The sequence below is a fragment of the Camarhynchus parvulus genome, chromosome 29 (genome assembly GCF_901933205.1).
Source record: "Camarhynchus parvulus chromosome 29, STF_HiC, whole genome shotgun sequence".
Lineage (NCBI taxonomy): Eukaryota > Metazoa > Chordata > Aves > Passeriformes > Thraupidae > Camarhynchus > Camarhynchus parvulus.
Genome location: NC_044599.1, coordinates 2,197,745 through 2,219,979, shown reverse-complemented (window position 1 = coordinate 2,219,979; position 22,235 = coordinate 2,197,745). Strand labels below are relative to the sequence as shown.

Sequence of the window (22,235 nt, the reverse complement as noted above, 5' to 3'; positions counted from 1 at the left end):
CTATGGGCCACCTCTAGGGTCACCCCCCTGCGAGAGCCACCATCTGTGGGACACCCCCAGGACCTCCCCCCGCCCCGTGGCCACCCCGGTGCCACCCCCAGGGCCACTGCCATGAGCCACCACCCGGTGCCACCAGGCCGGGTCCCCGTTGTCCCCCCCGCCCCCCCGCGGTGTTTTTAGCTCTTTTGTACTTTGGGGGGGAGGGGTGGCGGGGTCGCACCGGCTCCCCTCCCCCCCCCCCCGTTGTCCCCACTCCGTTTTGTACCGCCCGCCCCTCCCCCCGCTGCCGCCAGGGTTTTTGTGCCAAGTCTCGGCCCCTCCCCCCCCCCCTCGGGACCCCCGGGGTGGGTGGGGGAGGGGCTGGGGGAGGGGCTGCTCCCCCCCCCGCCCTTTTCTACCCAAAGGATGGTGAGATTTTAACCAGCCCGAAATCGGCCTCGTGCTTCCGAACGGGGGGAGGGGCTGGGGAGGGAGGGGCTGGGGGTGGGCGGGGCTATGGGGTGGGCGGGGCTATGGGGATGGGAGTGGCTCTGGGGGTGGGAGGGGGCTTGGGGTGGGAGGAGCTATGGGGTGGGAGGGGCTATGAGGGTGGGAGGGGCTATGAGGGTGGGAGGGGCTTTGGGGTGGGCGGGGCTTTGGGGTGGGGCTATGGGGATGGGTGGGGCTTTGGGGTGGGCAGGGTTATGAGGTGGGTGGGGTTATGGGGTGGGAGGAGCTTTGGGGGTAGGGGCAGCCTTGGGGTGGGAGGGGCTATAGGGGTGGGAGGAGCTTTGGAATGGGAGGAGCCTTGGGGTGGGCCTCCTTGGGGAGGAGCCTTTGGGGGTGGACAGGGTTATGAGGTGGGCGGGGTTATGGGGTGGGAGGGGCTATGTGGATGAGAGGAGTCTGGGGGTGGGAGGGGCTTTAGGGAGGGGAGGGGCTATGGGGTGGGAGGGGCTATGGAGTGGGAGGGGCTATGGGGGTGGGAGGGGCTATGGGGGTGGGAGGGGCTTTTGAGCAGGCGGGGCCTTGAAGTGGGAGGGGCTTTGGGAATGGGCGGGGCTATGGCGTCTACAGGCGACGATAGGTGTGGTCAGTGGGTGTGGTCAATGGGTGTGGTCGGGGGCGTGGTCAGTGGGTGCGGCGGGCTGAGGTCAATGGGCGCGGTCAGCGGCACTTCCGGCGCGGCAGCCAATCAGCGCTCAGATCCGCACGTGACCGCCGCCCCAAGATGGCGCTGCCCATGGCCGCGGCCCGGGGGCCGCTCTGGCGCCTCGGCCCCGCCGCCCTCGGCTCCCCCCGGGGCCGGGTTCCGCCGCCGCTCGCTCCGGCCGTGTCCAGGTGAGCGGGGCCCCCGCGGGGCGGGGCCGGCCGGGACCCGCTGCCCTCAGCGCGCCCCAAACGCCAGCGGCGCTCCCGTTAAACACCGCCCGAAACTGAGCGCTGCCGTGATCCCACGCCAAACACCGCTCCCCTTCGCCCGCCTCGTCCTCTCCGGATCCCCCCGTGTCCCCCCACGCTGTTACCGAGCCCTCGGTGCCCCCCGTTCCCGCGCCGCTGTTCCCTGCCGGTACCGCCCGGTACCGCCGAGCCGGGCACGGGGATCCCGGAACCACCGGGGCCCCTCAATCCCCCGGACCGCGATTCCCACCCCAGCCCTGCCCCGGGACGTTCCCAGCTCCCGTTCACCCTTTCCGGGAGCCCCCAACGCGGGCGGGGCTCATGCGGGGCTGCCGGTGCCCGGTGCGTTCCGGGCTGACTCTGGGCTGCCGGTGCCCGGTGGGTTCGGAGCTGGGGCTCCCGGTGCCCGGTGTGTACGGGGCTGGGGCCGCCGGTGCCCGGTGGGTTCGGAGCTGGGGCTCCCGGTGCCCGGTGTGTACGAGGCTGGGGCCGCAGCTCCCCGGTGGGTTTGGGGTTCCCGGTCCCCGGTACGTCCGGTGCTGACCCGGTGTGTTGGGGGCTCCCGGTGCCCGGTATGTACGGGGCTGAGGCTGCAGCTCCCCGGTGGGTTCGGCGCTGCCGGTGCCCGGTGTGTTCCGGGCTGACTCTGGGCTGCCGGTGCCCGGTGGGTTTGGAGCTGGGGCTGCCGGTGCCCGGTGTGTTGGGGGCTCCCGGTACCCGGTGTGTGCGGGGCTGGGGCTGCCGGTGCCCCGTGTGTACGGAGCTGACGCGGGCCTGCCGGTGCCCGGTGCGTTCGGGGCTGGGGCCGCAGCTCCCCGGTGGGTTCGGGGCTCCCGGTGCCCGGTGCGTACGGGGCTGGAGCTGCCGGTGCCCGGTGTGTCCGGTGCTGACCCGGGGCTGCCCCCGCAGGTCCCCGGTCCGTTGCCCGGTCCGTTGCCCGGTCCGTTCCCCGGTCCGTTGCCCGGTGCGCTCGCTCTCCTCCCGCGCCGCCTCCCGCGCCCTCGTGGCCGCCGTGGCCGCCGCCGCCCGGCGGGTGAGCGCCCGCTACGAGCGGTACCTGGAGAGGAGCTGGCCCCGCTTCTTCCTCCTGCACAGCACCTTCAAAAACGGTCCGTGCCCCAAGGGGGACCCGAAATGGGGGGCTCGAAAAGGGGGGTCCCAAAATGGGGGGCTCAAAGGGGGCCAGAAAGAGGGGTCCCAAAAATGGGGGGCTCAAAAGGGGTCCCGAAAAAGGGGGACTAAAAGGGGGGCAGAAAAGGGGGGTCCCAAAATGGGGGGGCTCAAAGGGAGGTCCGAAAAGGGGGTCCCAAAAAAGGGGGACTGAAACGGGGGGCTCAAAGGAGGTCCCAAAACTGGGGGGCTCAAAGGAGGGTCCAAAAAAGGGGGTCCCAAAAAGGGGGGGTCCCAAAAAGAGGGGTCTGGAAAGGGGGTCCCGAAAAGGGGGGGGCAGAAAGAGGGGTCCCAAAAATGGGGGGCTCAAAGGGGGGTCCGAAAAGGGGGAGGCTGAAAGGGAGTCCTGAAAAGGGAGTCCCGAAAAGAGGGGTCCCAAAAAGGGGGGGCTCAAAGGGGGTCCCGAAAAGGGGGGTCCCGAAAAGGGGGACTGAAAGGGGGGTCCCAAAAAAGGGGGCTGAAAGGGGGGCTCAAAGGAGGTCCCAAAAATGGGGGTCCGAAAAGGGGGGCTGAAAAAGAGGGGACTGAAAGGGGGGGGTCCCAAAAAGGGGGGGGGCTCAAAGGGAGTCCCAAAAAGAGGGGTCCCAAAAATGGGGGGCTCAAAGGAGGGTCCCAAAAATGGGGGGTCTGAAAAGGGAGGCCCCAGAAAAGGGGGGTGGGCTGAAAAAGGGGCGGGGGGAGGGGTCCCAAAAGAAGGGACTGAAAGGGGGGTCCCAAAAATGGGGAGGCTCAAAGGGGGTCCCGAAAAGAGGGGGGCAGAAAGAGGGGTCCCAAAAATGGGGGGCTCAAAGGGGGGGGGGTCCGAAAAGGGGGGACAGAAAGAGGGGTCCCAAAAAAGGGGATCCAAAAAGGGAGTGCTCAAAGGGAGGCCCCAAAAAAGGGATGGGGGGGCTGAAAAACGGGGGTCCCGAAAAGGAGGGACTGAAAGGGGGGGGTCCCAAAAATGGAGGGGGCAGAAAGAGGGTGGGGTGTTCCAAAAAGGGGCGTCCCAAGGAAAATGGGGTGCTAATTAGGGAGTCTGAATATCTGGGTCACAAATGGGGGGTGCCAAGAGCTGGGTCCCAAAAAAAGGGGGTTTGAAAGAGGGTGGGATGTTCCAAAATGGGGTATCTCAAAAAAGAGAGGTGCTGATGGGGGAGTCTGAATATCTGGGTCAGAAATGGGGGGTCCCAGGGGGTGGGTCAAAAAAAAGGGGTTTGAAAGAGGGTGGGGTGTTCCAGAAATGGGGTGTCCCAAGGAAAAGGGGGAGTCTGAATTTCTGTGTCCCAAATGGGGGGGTCCCAGCGTGTGGGTCTAAAAAGGGGGTCAGAAAAAGCCACTTTTTTGGGGTATTTTGAAAAGGGGTGTCCCAAGAGGTGGGGAGTCCAAATATCTGTGTCCTAAACAGGGGGTCCAAAAAAGGGGTTTGAAAGAGGGTGGGGTGTTCCAAAAAGGGGCGTCCCAAGGAAAATGGGGTGCTAATTAGGGAGTCTGAATATCTGGGTCCCAAAGGGGGGGTCCCAAAAGAAGTCCCAGCAGGTGGGTCAAGAAAAGAGGGTGTGAGAAACCCACTGTTTTTGGGGTGTTTCAAAAAGGGGTGTCCCAAGAGGTGGGGAGTCCAAATATCTGGGTCCCAAGAGGTGGGTCCAAAAAAAGGGGGTTTGAAAGAGGGTGGGATGTTCCAAAATGGGGTATCTCAAAAAAGAGAGGTGCTGATGGGGGAGTCTGAATATCTGGGTCCCAAAAGGGGGTCCTAGCATGTGGGTCTAAAAAAGGGGGTCAGAAAAAGCCACTTTTTTGGGGGTGTCCCAAGAGAAAGAGGAGCTGATGGGGGAGCCCAAACATCTGGGTCTCAAATGGGGGGGGGGGTCCCAAAAATGTGGGGGGCTGAAAGGAGGTGGCGTGTTCAAAACGGGGCGTCCCACGGGGTGGGTGCTGAAGAAGGGGAGCCCACACACGTCGGTCCCAAAGAGCTCTGAGAAGAAGGGCGCGTTTTGGAGCGGGGCAGCGGCTGCAGCAGCCGTGCCTGCGCGGGGCCGCGGTGCTGAGGGAGCCCTGTCCCCGCAGGGGTGCAGGCCCTGCTCCTGGAGGTGCAGGAGGTCCGCAGGATCAGGGCCACGATGGCGCAGCTGCAGCTGAGCCCTCAGCAGCTCCCGTACCGCGACATGGAGCGCCTGCGCCAGGTCAGCTGGGAGCCCCTGCACCCCCTCATGTCTGCCCCGTCCCTGCCTCATCCCCGCCTCATCCCTGCCCCATCTCTGTCCCGTCCCTGCCCCATCTCTGTCCCGTCCCTGTCCCATCCCTGTCCCATCCCTGCCCCATCCCTGCCCCATCCCTGCCTCACTTCAGCCTTATTATCCCTGCCCCATCCCTGCCCCATCTGTCCTCTGCCTCATTCCTGCCCCATCTCTGCCCCATCCCCGCCCCATCCCTGCCCCGTCCCTGCCCCATCCCTGCCCCATCCCTGCCCCCGTGCCCTCCCCCCCCTGTCCCTGCCCCATCTCTGCCCTGTCCCTGCCCCATCCCTGCCCCATCCCTGCCCCATCCCTGCCTCACTTCAGCCTTATGATCCCTGCCCCATCCCCCCATCCCCCCCCCCCGCCCCCATCCCCGCCCCATCCCCCATCCCCCCCATCTCTGCCCCACTTCAGCCTCATCTCTGCCTTTCCTCACCCCTGCCTCCCCTGTGCCTCATCTCTGTGTCCCCTCTGTCATCTCTGCCCCATCTCTGCCCCATCTCCCCTCTGCTTCCCCTTCCCTCTGCCTCATCTCTGCATCACTGTCTTGGTTTGGAAAGACAGGAGTCTGCTAAGGAAGGCAGGAGCCTCCCCTGAAACGGAGAATGTAAAACCCTCCCCACCCCCTCCGAATTGCTACACAATTTTAAATTAAGGGGCTCTCAGGCAAAGATATGGGAGCAGGCAATAACAGTTCTTTAATAGGGAAGAAATAAAAAGAATAAAATAAACAATACAGTCCACTGGAACAACACTGACAGAGTCAGAACCCAACCTGACACCCTGTTGGTCGGGGTGCTAGTGGCAGTCCGATTGAAAATGTGGCTGCAGTCCTCTGAAGTATCAGGTGTGGTTCTGTTGGAGCAAGGGGGTTCTGTAGAGAAGGATGTAGTCTTCCTCTGAAGATCCAGGAGGAAAAGGTAGCTGCTGTTCCTCTGGGGAATCTCGTGGAGAAAAAAATAAACTGAAACTGCAATTTCAGAATCTTGGAGTATATGGGGTAGCAGTGCTTGGCTCCTCCCTCTGGGCGGAGCATCTCACAATGGGATGTTATAGTTCTTATCAGTCATGCACCGATATTCAATAGTCTGTTATCAGCGGAGGTCCCCTCCCGAGGAAGGTGTGAATGTGGTCATTCAAAGAGAGAGATAAGGCAAACTGCTCACTTGACAAGGTAATCAGCCATACAGATGGTAATGGAAAACATCTTGCATGCAATCTTCAACATTATCCACCCCTTTTCCTATTTCCATCTGTATCACAAAAAAAAACCAAACAAACAAAACCCAAACCTTACACACAGTCCTCACTTAAGACTAGGTTTCCCTGTGGTACACAACGGCTTTCTCCATCTTTCTGCATTACCCACCAAGTGCAACCAGGTCCTTGAGCAAAAACAATTCCACGGATGGGTTTATCTTTGCCTGAGGTGGGAGTAATCCAAACAGTCTTTCCTAAAATACCTTTCATGTGTACAACAGGGACTTTATCTCCATCCACTGTGTGCAGTGGTTCAGACTGGGCAGGACCAGCTCGATTTATGGACCCTCTGGTGTTGACCATCCAGGTGGCTTTTGCTAGGTTCATTTCCCAATTTCTAAAAGTCCCCCCGAAAGTGCTTTCAGGGTAGTTTTAAGTAGTCCATTGCACCGTTCAACTTTCCCGCAGCTGGTGCATGATAGGGGATATGATATATCCATTCAATGCCATGTTCCCTGGCCCAGGTGTTGATAAGGCCATTCTTGAAATGAGTCCCATTATCTGACTCAATTCTCTCTCAGGGGTGCCATGTCTCCACAGGATTTGCTTTTCCAGGCCCAGGATGGTGTTCCTGGCAGTGGCATGAGGCACAGGGTGGGTCTCCAACCATCCAGTGGTGGCTTCCACCATGGTCAGCACGTAGCGCTTGCCTTGGCGTGTCTGGGGCAGTGTGATGTAGTCAATCTGCCAGGCCTCCCCATACTTGTACTTGGACCACCGCCCACCATACCAGAGGGGCTTCACCGCTTGGCCTGTTTGATGGCAGCGCATGTCTCACAGTCATGGATAACCTGAGAAATGCTGTCCATGGTTAGATCCACCCCTCGGTCTCGTGCCCACTTATAGGTGGCATCTCTACCCTGATGACCTGAGGCATCATGGGCCCATCGAGCTAAGAACAACTCCCCTATGTTGCCAATCTAAGTCTATCTTTGACACCTCTATTTTTGCTGCCAGATCTACCTGCTCATTGTTTCGTGTTCCTCATTAGCCCGACTCTTGGGGACATGGGCATCAACATGACGGACTTTCACAGGTAGCTTCTCTAACCGAGCGGCAATGTCTTTCCATTCATCAGCAGCCCAGATCGGTTTTCCCTACGCTGCCAGTTGGCCTTTTTCCACCTCTCCAGCCAGCTCCACAGAGCATTGCCTACCATCCATGAATCAGTGTAAAGGTAGAGCTTTGGCCACTTCTCTCTCTCAGCAATGTCCAGGGCCAGTTGAACAGCTTTGAGTTCTGCAAGTTGGCTTGATCCACCTTCTCCTTCGGTAGCTTGTGCAACCTGTCAGGTGGGGCTCCATACAGCTGCTTTCCACTTCCGGTTCATCCCTACGATGCGACAGGAACCATCAGTGAAAAGAGCATAGCGCATTTCCTCTGGGGGCAGCTGGTTATATGGAGGAGCTTCTTCAGCCCGTGTCACTGGTTCTTGTTCCTCTTCATCAGTCAGACCAAAGTTCTCACCTTCCGCCAGTTTGTAATTATTTCCAGAATCCCAGGGCGTATTCGGTTTCCAACACGGGCGCCGCTGTGTGATAAGAGCAATCCACTTGCTCCATGTAGTGTCAGTGGCATGGTGGGTGGTGGGAACCTTTCCTTTAAACATCCACCCCAGTACCGTAGTCGGGGTGCCAGGAGGAGTTGTGCTTCCGTGCCAATCACCTCTGAGGCAGCCTGGACTCCTTCATAGGCAGCCAAGATTTCCTTCTCTGTGGGAGTGTAGTTGGCTTCAGACCCCTCTGTAACTTCGGCTCCAAAATCCCAGGGGTCGGCCTCGAAGTCTCCCCAGGCGCCTTCTGCCAAAGGCTCCAGGACAAGCCATGGTTCCCGGCTGCAGAGTAGAGCACGTTCTTCACCTCTGGTCCTGTCCTGACTGGGCCAAGGGCAACCGCATGAGCGCCATTTCCTGCTTGATCTGGGCAAAGGCTTGTTGCTGCTCTGGGCCCCAGTGGAACTCGTTCTTCTTGCGGGTGACCAGGTAGAGAGGGCTCACAATCTGACTGTATTCGGAATGTGCATCCTCCAAAAGCCTATGGCACCCAGAAAAGCTTGCGCTTCCTTCTTGCTAGTTGGTGGAGACATCGCGGTGATTTTGTTGATGACTTCAGTGGGAATCTGACGCCTTCCGCCTTGCCACTTAACTCCCAGGAACTGGATCTCTCGGCAGGTCCCTTGACTTTGCTCTTCTTGATAGCGAAGCCGCTTCTAGCAGAATCCTGATGATCCTCTCTCCTTTCTCAAATACTTCCATTGCCGTGTTTCCCCCACACAATGATGTCATCGATGTACTGCAAGTGCTCTGGAGCCTCACCCTTTTCCAGTGCAGTCTGGATCAGTCCATGGCAGATGGTGGGACTGTGCTTCCACCCCTGGGGCAGTCGGTTCCAGGTGTACTGCACGCCCTCCAGGTGAAAGCAAACTGAGGCCTGCATTCTGCTGCCAAAGGAATGGAGAAAAATGCGTTAGCAATGTCTATAGTGGCATACCACTTTGCTGCCTTGGACTCCAGCTCGTACTGGAGCTCCAGCATGTCCGCACAGCAGCCAGCGGTGGAGTCACTTCATTCAAGCCACGGTAGTCCACAGTCAATCTCCATTCTTTGTCAGACTTGGCGCACAGGCCAGATGGGACTGTTGAAGGGTGAGTGAGTCTTGCTGACCACCCCTTGGCTCTCCAGCTCACGGATCATTTTGTGGATGGGGATCACAGCATCTCGATTCGTCCGATACTGCCGGCGGTGCACTGTTGAGGTGGCAATTGGCACCTCGTTGCTCTTCCACTTTCAGGAGACCTACTGCGGATGGACTTTCTGATAGTCCAGGCAAAGTGTTCAACTGCTTGATGTTTTCTGCCTCCACAGCAGCTATGCCAAAAGCCCATCTGAGTCCCTTTGGGTCTTTGTAATAGCCGCTCGAGGAAATCTATGCCCAGAATACACGGGCCTCTGGGCCAGTCACAATAGGATGTTTTTTCCACTCTTTCCCAGTCAGGCTCACCTCGGCTTCTAACAGGGTCAATTGCTGTGATCCCCCGTCACCCCGCAATGGAAATGGGTTCTGCCCCCACATGTCCCGATGGTATTAGGGTACACTGCGCACCAGTATCAACTAAGGCATTGTACTTTCGTGGGTTCTGATGAGCCAGGCCATCGGATCCACACCGCCCAGAAAATCCGGTTTTCCGTACCTCTCCCCTGGCTAGAGGCAGGGCCCCTCTAACCCTGGGTATACATGGTAGAGGTACCTTCCAGGGGATCTGACAGATCATACTCAGCAGCTCGGTCATGGGAGGTTGAGGCTACCTTCACTTTACTGGAGTTCCCTCGATTAGTGTTTCCCTCCTTGAGTTGACGCACTCGTGCTGCCAGGACAGAAGTGGGTTTTCTATCCCACCTTCCCATGTCTTCCCCATGATCACGCAGGAAAAACCACAGGTCAGCTCGTGGGGTGTACCCTCTCTCTGTAGTTGGGGAACGTTGGACTCTGACTCTGGGGCCTGTGACTCGCACTGGTGCCATATGGGAACTGTTCCTCCTCACCTCCTCCCTCATCTCCCTCATCTCCTCTCTGAGTTCTTGACTACGGCAGAGACATGAGCCTGCATCGGGCCATTAATCATACTTTCATAATTCCTAAGCTTGTTGGCCACAGAACCCACTGTCTCTCGGTTGGTGTCAGCATTAATTGTTGCAATAAAGGTGGTGTATTGGGATGGCCCTAGATTTGCCAGGGTCCACAACATTTGCCCTGTGCACCTGACTTTGTCGGGTCATTATCATGCTGTCCATCCCTCCCAAAAGTACCTCCAACACTGCCACTTCTCTCAGCTGTTGGATCCCTTCCTCAAGAGTCTTCCAGCGCATTCTATGGTGGTGCTCCTGCATTCTTTCCCTGTGAACAAACCTCTCTGACACTTATTAAAAGTCCGCCCCCAGAGGGAAAGGGACCCTGGCTCCCTTACAAAAATCTGATTGATACCTGAGTCCTGGGTCAAGGGTCCCAAATTCCTTGCCTCACCACCATCCAGCTGGACACCTGTACCCATAAGATCCCAGACCCGAAGTAGCCAGGTTGTATAAGCCTCACGCCCCCGCCGCATACAATGTCTTTTGTGCAGATTACGGAGACTTTCGTGACGTCAGGGACTCGGTGATGATCGCAACCTCTGGTTCCCCTGTGGCTTGTGAGGGCCCTCCCCTATCTGGGTGCTCTGCTTTCATCTTAGATCTCCTTGTTTCTACAGGGGCAACTGCTGCTGGCTGTGATTGCCTTTGCAATTCAGCTGGAGCCTGGACAGTTGTAACATCTGTGGGTTCTGCTGCTGCTGCACTGTTAGACTCTCCCTCTTCAGGGTGGGGGGAAGGCCTCTCACCAGCTGGGGAAGTGTATTCCTTCAGCATCTGGCCTATCTCCTTCACCAAACCCCCACCCAATCTGGGTAGTTCACATCTGGAGTGGGTTGTGGGGCAGGGTCAGGCTCTGGGGCAGCAGCATCCCTAGCTGGGGTGGACTGTGGGGCAGGGGCAGGCTCTGGGGCAGCAGCATCCCTAGACTCTGGAGGCGTATTAGGTTCTGGGGTAGGTGTCATGGTAGTTATCCAGGTTAGTCTCCCCTTCTCTCTGAATGCTAAATAGAGCAGGCCTATCAGCAACACCAGCCACTGTATGATATCATTAATATTTAAAGTGGATCTGAACCCTTCAAAAACTGGTGGGTGGACCCAAAGAAATGGCTAAAGGGTTGGGAGAAGATTTCGCCTGGGGTCATTTCCTTACAGCAGGTTCCATTATTAAAGTAACCCCAAAAACACACACTTAATGTGTGATAGCTGTGAATCCATGTGCCTGCTTTCCAGAGGAAGTTAAAAATCCATGAATTCCTCACCTTATTCACCCATAACACAAACCGGATAACAGACACAGTAGCCTTGGTTATAGGACCCATGTTTAGATAAGGGCCTATAAATGGGAGAAATACAGCCACGATCACGTGCCACCCAAACCAGGGCAAGTTGGACCACATGGTGTCGCTTAATGAGGTTTCTATAGCCACACACACAAGTTAGATTACTCAAGAACTGTTATTCCCTTTTGGTTTCTGTGCCCCTCGAGCCCCACGTTGGGCCAAAATCTGTCTTGGTTTGGAAAGACAGGAGTCTGCTAAGGAAGGCAGGAGCCTCCCTGAAACGGAGAATGTAAACCCTCCCCACCCCCCTCCGAATTGCTACAATTTTTAAATTAAGGGGCTCTCAGGCAAAGATATGGGAGCAGGCAATAACAGTTCTTTAATAGGGAAGAAATAAAAGAATAAAATAAACAATACAGTCCACTGGAACAACACTGACAGAGTCAGAACCCAACCTGACACCCTGTTGGTCGGGGTGCTAGTGGCAGTCCGATTGAAAATGTGGCTGCAGTCCTCTGAAGTATCAGGTGTGGTTCTGTTGGAGCAAGGGGGTTCTGTAGAGAAGGATGTAGTCTTCCTCTGAAGATCCAGGAGGAAAAGGTAGCTGCTGTTCCTCTGGGGAATCTCGTGGAGAAAAATAAACTGAAAACTGCAATTTCAGAATCTTGGAGTATATGGGGTAGCAGTGCTTGGCTCCTCCCTCTGGGCGGAGCATCTCACAATGGGATGTTACAGTTCTTATCAGTCATGCACCGATATTCAATAGTCTGTTATCAGCGGAGGTCCCCTCCCGAGGAAGGTGTGAATGTGGTCATTCAAAGAGAGAGATAAGGCAAACTGCTCACTTGACAAGGTAATCAGCCATACAGATGGTAATGGAAAACATCTTGCATGCAATCTTCAACAATCACCTCGGCCTTGCCCCCCCCTTTCTGCCCCCCTTTTCTGCCCCATCTCAGCCTCCCCTCAGCTTCATCTCTGCTTCATCTCTGGCTCCCTTATTCTGCCCCTCTATTGTGCTTCCTTTCTGCCCCATCCCTGCCCCATCCCTGCCCCATCCCTGCCCCATCCCTGCCCCATCTCAGCCTCCCCTCTGCCCCCCTTCTGCCCCATCTCTGCCTGCCCTCCCTTCAGCCTCCCCTCAGCATCTCTGTCTCCCTTTTTGCCTCCCTTCTACCTCCTCTCTGTCCCGTCCCTGCCCCCTTTCTGCCCCATCCCTGCCCCCTGTGCCTGCAGGGAGCAGCTGCAGCCCCTCCAGGACCCCTTCCCTTCCCAAACCCAGGCCCTGGGAGCTGCAGTCAGCCCGGGTAGGGGGGAATTTGGGGGGAATTTGGGTTTTTTGGGGTTTTTGGGGCCAGGTGCTGACGCTGCCCCCCTGCCCCACGGGGCAGTTCCGCAGGGACGTGCTCAAGGCCATTCCCATTGGGATCATCGCCATCCCCCCCTTCGCCAACTTCCTGGTGCTGCTCCTCATGTGAGTACCCAGCCCCCCCGAGCCCCAAATTCCCTCCAGTTTGGGTTTTTAGGGGCAGGAATTGTCCTGATGTGAGCACCCAGCCCCTGGGTTCCCTGAACCCCAAATTTTGGGCATTGGGGTTTTTGGGGTCAGGAATCTCTCAGTGTAAGAACAAATCCCAAATTCCCTGCACTTTGGGGTTTTAAGAGGCAGGAATTGTCCTGATGTGAGTACCCAGCCCTTCCTGGGGTCCCTGAATCCCAAATTTTGTGCCCCAAACCCCAAAGTTGGGGTTTTAAGAGGCAGGAATCTCTCAGTGCAAGAACAAATCCCAAATTCCCTGCAGTTGGGGTTTTTAGAGGCAGGAAATGTCCTGATGTGGGTACCCAGCCCTGGACTCCCTGAGCCCCAAATTTTGTGCAGTTGGGAGTTTTGGAGTCAGGAATTCTCTGATGTGAGCACCCAGCCTCCCTGGGCTCCCCAAAGCCCCAAATTTTGTGCAGTTGGGGTTTTTAAAGGCAGGAATTCTCTCATGTGCAGAACTTTTACAACCCCAAATTCCCTGCAGTTTGGGTTTTTAGAGGCAGGAAATGTCCTGATGTGAGTACCCAGCCCTGGACTCCCTGAGCCCCAAATTTTGTGCAGTTGGGAGTTTTGGAGTCAGGAATCTCTCAGTGTAAGAACAAATCCCAAATTCCCTGCAGTTTGGGTTTTTAAGAGGCAGGAATTGTTCTCATGTGAGTACCCAGCCCCTCTGAGCCCCAAATTCCTTCCAATTGGGGTTTTTAGGGGCAGGAATTGTCTTGATGTAAGTACCCAAGCCCGTCCCGGGCTGCCTGAGCCCCAAATTTAGTGCAGTTGGGAGTTTTGGAGTCAGGAATCTCTCAGTGTAAGGACAAATCCCAAATTCCCTGCAGTTTGGGTTTTTAGGGGCAGGAATTGTCCTGATGTAAGTACCCAACCCATCCCGGGCTGCCTGAGCCCCAAATTTTGGGCACTGGGGTTTTTTAGGGGCAGGAATCTCTCAGTGTAAGAACAAATCCCAAATTCTCTCAGTTTGCATTTTTAAAGGCAGAAATTGTCTTGGCGTGAGTACCCAGCCCTCCTTGGGTTCCCTGAACCCCAAATTCCCTCCAGTTTGGGTTTTTAAAGGCAGGAATTGTCCTGATGTGAGTACCCAGCCCCCCTGAGCCCCAAATTTTGTGCAGTTGGGGTTTTTAGGGGCAGGAATCTCTCACTGTAAGAACAAATCCCAAATTCCTTGCAGTTTGGGTTTTTAAGAGGCAGGAATTGTCCTCATGTGAGTACCCAGCCCTTCCTGAGCCCCAAATTCCTTCCAATTGGGGTTTTTAGGGGCAGGATTGTCAGACCCCACCCCTGAGCCCAAATTCCACTGAAGCATTTTTAACGGCAGGAATCTCTCACTCTAAGAACAAATATCGTGGAAAAATCCAGAACTCCTGAACATGTAACCCGTACGATCAAGCAGAAACCGTTTATTGTTTACATCACACACATTTTTAGGGATTCTACAAACACAGGGCACACTTCTGGATTGCTGCCTTTGTCTTGTTCCCTCATTTTCTGCCTGCATTTCTCAGATTGAAGTGATTGGTTACAGTGCAGGTGTTTCACAGCCCTCTGTTATCCAGTTCTTGAGGATTTGATATTCAGTTTCCCAGCATCTTCTTTCTTAATTTGCCACAATTTATGTTCTTAATATCTTAATATTTTAATATCTCTGTTGTCCAGTTCTTGAGGACTTGGTATTCAGTTTCTCAGCCTCTTCTTTCATAATTTAGCACTAATTATGTTCTTAATATCCTAATATTTCCATTATCCAGTTCTTGCAGACTTGGTATTCAGTTTCTCAGCATCTTCTTTCTTAATTTATCACAATTTATGTTCTTAATATCTCCATTATCAAGTTCTTGCAGACTTGGTATTCGCTTTCTCAGGCTCTTCATTCATAATTTAGCACAAATTATATTCTTAATATCTTAATATTTTAATATCTCTGTTATCCAGTTCTTGCAGACTTGGTATTCAGTTTCTCAGGCTCTTCTTTCATAATTTACCACAATTTATGTTCTTACTATTTTAATATCTTAATATTTTAATATCTGTGTTATCCAGTTCTTGCAGACTTGGTATTCAGTTTCTCAGCCTCTTCTTTCTTAATTTACCACAATTTGTGTTCTTAATATTTTAATATTTTAATATTTTAATATCTCTGTTGTCCAGTTCTTGTGGTCTTGGTATTCAGTTTCTCAGGCTCTTCTTTCATAATTTAGCACAATTTGTGTTCCAATGGCCTTGATGACCTGAGTGCTGGATTCAGGAGGGTCTGAGAACTCCCAAGAAATTCAAGGACACTCAAATTCCTGTGACTGCTCCACTCACTGCCTTTCAGCCCACATCCAGCCTTCGTTTCATGAGGAAAACTTCTGGATTAATGCAGATTCAGAGAGGGCAGTGAATATTAATGCAGATTCAGAGAGGGCAGAAATATCTGCAAAAAAGAAACAGGGAACCCCCTGGAACCTCCTACTCTGCCCTTCTCTCACTGAATCCCCTCTCCTGCCTCTCCCAGGTATTTCTTCCCCCGGCAGCTCCTGATCAGGCACTTCTGGACACCCAGGTGGAGTTCAGGAGGGTCTAAAAACTCCAAGAAAATCAAGGACACTCTAATTCCTATGGCACTTCAGCTCACATCCAGCCTCATTTCATGAGGAAAACTTTTCCTTCAGGTTCAGGGAGGGCAGCGAATATTCAAATACCTCCAAAAAAGAAACAGGGAACCTCCTGCTCTCACTGAATCCCCTCTCCTGCCTCTCCCCAGGTATTTCTTCCCTCAGCAGCTCCTGATCAGGCGCTTCTGGATGGAGTTCAGGAGGGTAAATGGATGCTTGAGGAGGAAATTCAGGAGGGTCTAAAAACTCCAAGGAAATCAAGGCCACTCTAATTCCTGTGGCACTCCCAGCCCACATCCAGCCTCATTTCAGGAGGAAAATTTCTGGATTAATGCAGATTCGGAGAGGGCAGTGAATATTAATGCAGATTCAGAGAGGGCAGAAATATCTGCAAAAAAGAAACAGGGAACCTCCTGCTCTACCTTTCCCTCACTGAATCCCCTCTCCTGCCTCTCCCCAGGTATTTCTTCCCCCGGCAGCTCCTGATCAGGCACTTCTGGATGCCTGAGGAGGAGATTCAGGAGGGTCTAAAAACTCCAGGAAAATCAAGGACACTCTAATTCCTGTGGCAGCTCCACTCATTGCCTTTCAGCCCACATCCAGCCTCGTTTCATGAGGAAAATTTCTGGATTAATGCAGATTCAGAGAGGGCAGTGAATATTAATGCAGATTCAGAGAGGGCAGAAATATCTGCAAAAAAGAAAGAGGGAACCCCCTGGAACCTCCTACTCTACCTTTCCCTCACTGAATCCCCTCTCCTGCCTCTCCCCAGGTATTTCTTCCCTCAGCAGCTCCTGATCAGGCACTTCTGGATGGAGTTCAGGAGGGTGAATGGATGCTTGAGGAGGAAATTCAGGATGGTCTAAAAACTCCAAGGAAATCAAGGCCACTCTAATTCCTGTGACAGCTCCACTCACTGCCGCTCCCAGCTCACATCCAGCCTCGTTTCATGAGGAAAACTTTTGGATTAATGCAGATTTGGGAAGGACAGTGAATATTAACGCAGATTCAGAGAGGGCAGAAATATCTGCAAAAAAGAAAGAGGGAAACCTCCCGCCTTCCCTCACTGAATCCCCTCCTGCTCTCGGCACTCCTGATCAGGCACTCTGATACCAGGTGGAGTTCAGGAGTCTACTCCAAGAAAACAAACACTCTAATTTGTGGCACTCCCACTCACATCCAGCCTCTTTCATGAGGAAAATTTCTGGATTAATGCAGATTCGGAGAGGGCAGTGAATATTAACGCAGATTCAGAGAGGGCAGAAATATCTGCAAAAAAGAAAGAGGGAAACCCCCTGTCCTGCCTTTCCCTCACTGAATCCCCTCTCCTGCCTTTTCCCAGGTATTTCTTCCCCCGGCAGCTCCTGATCAGGCACTTCTGGACGCCCAGGCAGCAGCTGGAGTTCCTGGATGCCTTACGCACCGCCGCCGGAGGCTCCTCAGCTGCGCGCTCTGCGGCGCGGGCGGGCTGCCGCCCCAGGCACGGCCCCAGCAGCTCCTCCTGCAGCTCTGTGAGCAGGTCTGTGCCCCCAGCACCGCCGCGCCGCGCGCGCAGGTGTGAAGGAAAAGCACGGAGAGACCAGAGTCAGAAATAGGGTTTGTTAGGAAAAGGGGGAGAACACAGGGTATGTGCGATAATGCAAGAGAAACGAAGCACTGACGGGGTTAGTTGCAACCAAGATGAGCTCAAAATGGTCAAAAAGTGGTCACAAGATGAACCCAAAATGGTCAAAAAGTGGTCACAAGATGAGCCCAAAATGGTCACAAAATGAACCCAAAATGAGCCCAAAATGGTCACGAGATGAACCCAAAATGGTCAAAAAGTGGTCACAAGATGAACCCAAAGGGTCACAAAAGAAAAACTACTGACAGAGTTGGTTACACCCAAGATGAACCAAAATGGTCAAAAAATGAGCCCAAGATGATCCCAAAATGGTCACAAGATGAACCCAAAATGGTCACAAAATTAAAACTACTGACAGGGTTAGTTGCACCCAAGATGAGCCTAAAATGGTCAAAAAGTGAGCCCAAGATGGACAGGAAAAGGTCACAGAAGAAAAACTACTGACAGAGTTGGTTACACCCAAGATGAGCCAAAAATGGTCAAAAAATGGTCACAAGATGAACCAAAATGGTCATGAAATGAGCCCAAGATGATCCCAAAAAGGTGACAAAATGAACCCAAAATGGTCACAAAAGAAAAACTACTGACAGAGTTAGTTACACCCAAGATGAACCGCAAAAATGGGCCCAAGATGAACCCAAAATGGTCACAAAAGAAAAATTACTACAAATTACACCAATGAGCCAAAATGGTCAAAAATGGTCACAAGATGAACCAAAATGGTCATGAAATGAGCCCAAGATGAACCCAAAAAGGTCACAAAATGAACCCAAAATGATCACAAAAGAAAAACTACTGACATAGTTAGTTACACCCAAGATGACCCAAAATGGTCAAAAAATGAACCCAAAGGGTCACGAAATGAACCCAAAATGGTCACAAGAAAAAACGCTGACAAGTTCGTTACACCCAAGATAAAACCAAAATGGTCAAAAAATGAGCCCAATATGTAACAAAAATGGTGACAAGATGAACCAAAATGGTCACAAAATGAACCCAAAATGGTCACAAGATGAACCCAAAATGGTCACAAAATGAACCCAATATGGTAAAAAAATGAATCTGAGATGAACCAAAATGGTCACAAATTGAACCCCAGACGAACCCCAAAATGGTCACAAAATGAACCCAAGATGAACCCAAACCAAAATGAAGCCCAAATGATCACAAAATGAACCCATAGGGTCAAAAAATGAGCCCAAGATGAACCAAAATGATCACAAAATGCACGCCCGGTCATGGGGTCTCTCACTTTTATAAGTTTTGGTGCATTTGCATATTGGAATGAATTGTCCAATTACAGCTTTAGGTTACGATTTCCAATTCTTCTTGTTCTTCTCTCTCAACTCACCATTATTTGTGCTCCTGGGCCTGACATTTGGATCATTTCTCCTTGGTCCCAGCTGGAGCAGGAATTGTTTTGTCTCCCCACTCTGTGAGCAGAGCTGCCCAGACCCACGCACTAAAGCAGCACAGAACGTGAAAAATGCCCCAAAACCGAGGCTTTGACCTGTGCTGAGGCGTCACCTGCGCTCTCCTGGCGCTCTTGCAGGTGCAGGGAGGTGCCCGGCCCCACCTGGCCCAGCTCCTGGCTGTGAGGAGTTTGTTCTCGAGCTCTCTGCTGCTGCTCAACAGGCTCCAGGTGGATCACGTGGTGAGTTCACCTGCCCAGGTGTGCCCCAAAACCAGCCCAGGGGGCAGAGGGGAAGCTGCAGAGGTGCCCTGGGGCTGGGGGGGATCCCCATGCCTGGGTTGGGATCCCCATCCCTGGGGGTGTTTGGGGTCCTGGGCGCTGTGGCAGCAGGTGAGGGGGGCTCAGGTGAGTCCCCCACCTGCAGTGCTGCAAATTTGGGGTGCCCCACCAGCGTTAGGAGGATGTGGAGCTGCTGGGAATAAATCCAGAGGGGGATTTGGGGAAGGAATTCCTCCCTGTGGAGGTGGGAAGGCGCTGGGAGGGATTTCCCCATCCCGAAGAGTTCCAGGCTGGAATTTGGGGCCAGGTGGGCAGGTGGAAGTGGCTGAGTGGGCATTCAGGGGGTAATGGGATCATCTGAGTGGGCTTCAGATGGCCAATCAGCTTCCAGAACCTTCCATCTAACAATATACAACAGCGTGGTCAAAAAAATGGTTAAAAAATGAACCCGAGATGAACCAAAATGGTCAAAAATGAACCAAAATGGTCACAAAATGAACCCAAAATGGTCACAAAATGAACCAAAATGAACCAAAATGGTCACAAAATGAACCCAAATGGTCACAAAATGGACCCAAAATGGACACAAAATGGTCACAAAATGAACCCAAAATGGTCACAAAATGCACCCAAGATAAACCCAAAATGGTCGCAAAATGAAGCAGCCTTTCCCCGCTGCATTCCCAGAGGAGCAGCTTTCTTCTCCCCTGCATTTCCAGAATGTTCTGGGAAGTTCTGGGGTGGTGCTGACGCCCTGCACTGGCCAGGCTGTCACAGGTGTCACCTGAGCCAGGACCTGCCTCACCTGGGTCCCACCCTGGCTTTATTTCAATCTATTCCTTGGGGTTTTTATATTTTTTCCTGGTTTTTTTTTGCCTGAAACACCTGATGGGCTGAGGTTGGTATGACCTGGAGCATCCATCTCCAGCAGCCCTGGAGCTGCAGAGGAAAACTCCATCCTTGTGCAGGATCCCTGCTCCAGCAGAAGCACAGCTGGCCCTGCAGCAGGGCTGAGCCACTCCAGTGTCTAAAATTTGAGATCTGAGCTTGCTGTAGCCAAACCAGTCCCATCATTTAAAGGGAGGGTGGCAGAGACCTTGGGCATTGATTTGATTTCCAATTCACTCATCCACCTGGGGAAGAGTGGGCATTGATTTTATTTAAAATTCACTCCTCCACCTGGGGAAGAGTGGGCATTGATTATTTCCATTTCATTCATCCACCTGGGGAAGAGTGGGCATTGATTTTATTTTTACTTCCCCTGCTATTTTAATTCATTCACTCCTCCACCTGGGGAAGAGTGGGCATTGATTTTATTTAAAATTCACTCCTCCACCTGGGGAAGAGTGGGCATTGATTTTATTTACAATTCATTCATCCACCTGGGGAAGAGTGGGCATTGATTTTATTTAAATTTCATTCATCCACCTGGGGGAAGATTTTATGGGCATTATTGATTTTATTTAAAATTTCATTCATCCACCTGGGGCAGGACACCTTGCTGGGTGGGAAGGTGGGTGAAGAGAGCTGCAGCCACCCAGGGGTGCCCTCCTTGTCGTGCACAGAGAGCCCTGAGCCAGGTGTGACCTGGAGCATCCATCTGCTTCAGAGCTTTTGGACCTTCAGAGCTTTGTTCCTCTAAAGCTTTTTGGAGCTGCAGAGGAAAACTCCATCCTTGTGCAAGATCCCTGTTCCAGCAGAAGCACAGCTGGCCCTGCAGCAGGGCTGAGCCCCCATTGTGACACTCCAGTTTCTAAAATTTCAGATCTGAGCTTGCTGTAGCCAAACAGGTCCCTGTGCTTCTGTCCATCATTTAAAGGGAGGGTGGCAGAGACCTTGGGTATTGATTTTATTTAAAATTTCATTCATCCACCTGGGGCAGGACACCTTGCTGGGTGGGAAGGTGGGTGAAGAGAGCTGCAGCCACCCAGGGGTGCCTCCTTGTCGTGCACAGAGAGCCCTGAGCCAGGTGCTGTTCCTGACCCCTCACCTGCCCGCCTTCCTCCTGCGGCGCCGCCTGCGCAGCCACGTCCTGGAGATCCGGCACCTGGACCACGCCCTGCTGCGCCTGGGGCCGGGGCAGCTCTCCGAGGAGGAGCTCCGGGCGGTGAGCGCACCTCGGCGCACCTGGGCCGGCCGGGGGGCACCTGCGGGGCCGCGGGGCGCGAGGTTGATCCGATCCGGGGAAGGGTTTTGGGTACCGGGGTCGCACCTGGGCTGGGGAAGGGTTCCTCACTTGTCTGCCTGTGCGCTTGAGATGGTAGTTCATGTTTGGGCTCAGGTTGTTATTTATTATACTTATTATCATTTCTGAAATTATTTATTTCTTATTTCTTGTTTACTGTTTCTTAAATTATTATTTTTCTATTATTTCTTCTTTATTATTTCTTATATTATTATTTCTTAAATTATTATTTCTCTACTATTTCTTCTTTATTATTTCCTTAATTATTATTTCTTTATTATTTCTTAAATTATTATTTCTCTGTTATTTCTTCTTTATTATTTCTTAAGTTGTTATTTCACACTGTGTCTGTGTGTCCATCCCTGACTGTGTCTGTGTGTCCGTGTGTCCATCCCTGACCGTGTCCGTGTGTCCATCCCTGACCATGTCTGTGTGTCCATGTGTCCATCCCTGACCATGTCTGTGTGTCCGTCCCTGAGTGTGTCCATGTGTCCGTCCCTGAACGTGTCTATGTGTCCGTCCCTGAGCGTGTTCATGTGTCTGCGTGTCCATCCCTGACCATGTCTGTGTGTCCGTCCCTGACCGTGTCCGTGTGTCTGTGTGTCCGTCCCTGACCGTGTCCGTGTGTCCGTGTGTCTGTCCCTGACCGTGTCTGTGTGTCCGTCCCTGAGTGTGTCTGTGTGTCCGTCCCTGACCGTGTCCGTTTGTCCATCCCTGACCATGTCCGTGTGAATCCACCCGTGCCATGTCCGTGTGTTGGCTGAGCAGTGTGTGTCTGTTTGCCGTCCGTGTACCCCGGACCCGCGTGTCCGTGTGTGCACCGCTGGCGTGTCTGTGTGTCCATCCCTGACCATGTCTGTGTGTCCGTCCCTGACCGTGTCTGTGTGTCCGTGCCCATCCCTGTCCCATCAGTGCTCCCAGTCCCCCATGACCATTCTGTGTGTCCATCCCTGCCCATCCTGTGTCCATCCCTGACCGGTGTCTGTGCCATCCGTGTCTGTCCCTGACAGTGCTCTGTGTGTCCATCCCGAGTGCCATCCCAGTGTTCTGTCCCACCATGTCCCTGTGCCATCCCAGTGTGTGTCCGTGTGTCCGTCCCTGACCATGTCCCAGTGCTCCCAGTGCTCCCCGAGTGCCCATGTGTCCCCATGCCATCCCGTGCCATTCTGTGTGTCATGTCCCCGTGCCCATCCCTGTCCCTGTGCGTGTCCCAGTGCTCCCCAGCGTGTGTCCCTGTGTCCCCCATGCCCATCCCAGTGTCCACCCAGGCCTCTCACCCGTGGGCTGACCCATACCGGGCGCCGAGTGCCCATCCCAGTGCCAGCGCAGTGGCTCATGCCTCCCCCATGCCCATCCCAGTACCCGCCCGGCCCAGGCAGTGCTCGCAGTGCACCCAGCTGGGCCCCCTCCCAGTGCGGCTGTCCCAGTGCCCATCCCAGTGCCCATCCCAGTGCCCCCCAGTGCCCATCCCAGTGCCCATTCCAGTGCCCATCCCAGTGCTCCCAGTGCCCATCCAGTGCCCATCCCAGTGCCCATCCCAGTGCCCCAGTGCCCATCCCAGTGCCCATCCCAGTGCTCCCAGTGCCCATCCCAGTGCTCATCCCAGTGCCCATCCCAGTGCTCCCAGTGCCCATCCAGTGCCCATCCCAGT

At 53.9% G+C, this 22,235-nt stretch overlaps 1 protein-coding gene across 1 annotated transcript; it reads left to right on the top strand.

Annotated features, from left to right (window-relative positions):
- The first annotated feature begins 398 nt into the window (after window positions 1–398).
- Window positions 399–21,198, top strand: LETMD1 (LETM1 domain containing 1). The gene is given in 10 exon segments (XM_030967012.1): window positions 399–408; window positions 1,171–1,321; window positions 2,315–2,489; window positions 4,597–4,712; window positions 12,325–12,407; window positions 16,425–16,549; window positions 16,552–16,601; window positions 18,259–18,360; window positions 20,354–20,506; window positions 21,064–21,198. Coding segments are annotated over 9 exon segments (1,050 nt in total). The 5' UTR covers window positions 399–408; window positions 1,171–1,210.
- The last annotated feature ends 1,037 nt before the right edge of the window (window positions 21,199–22,235 follow it).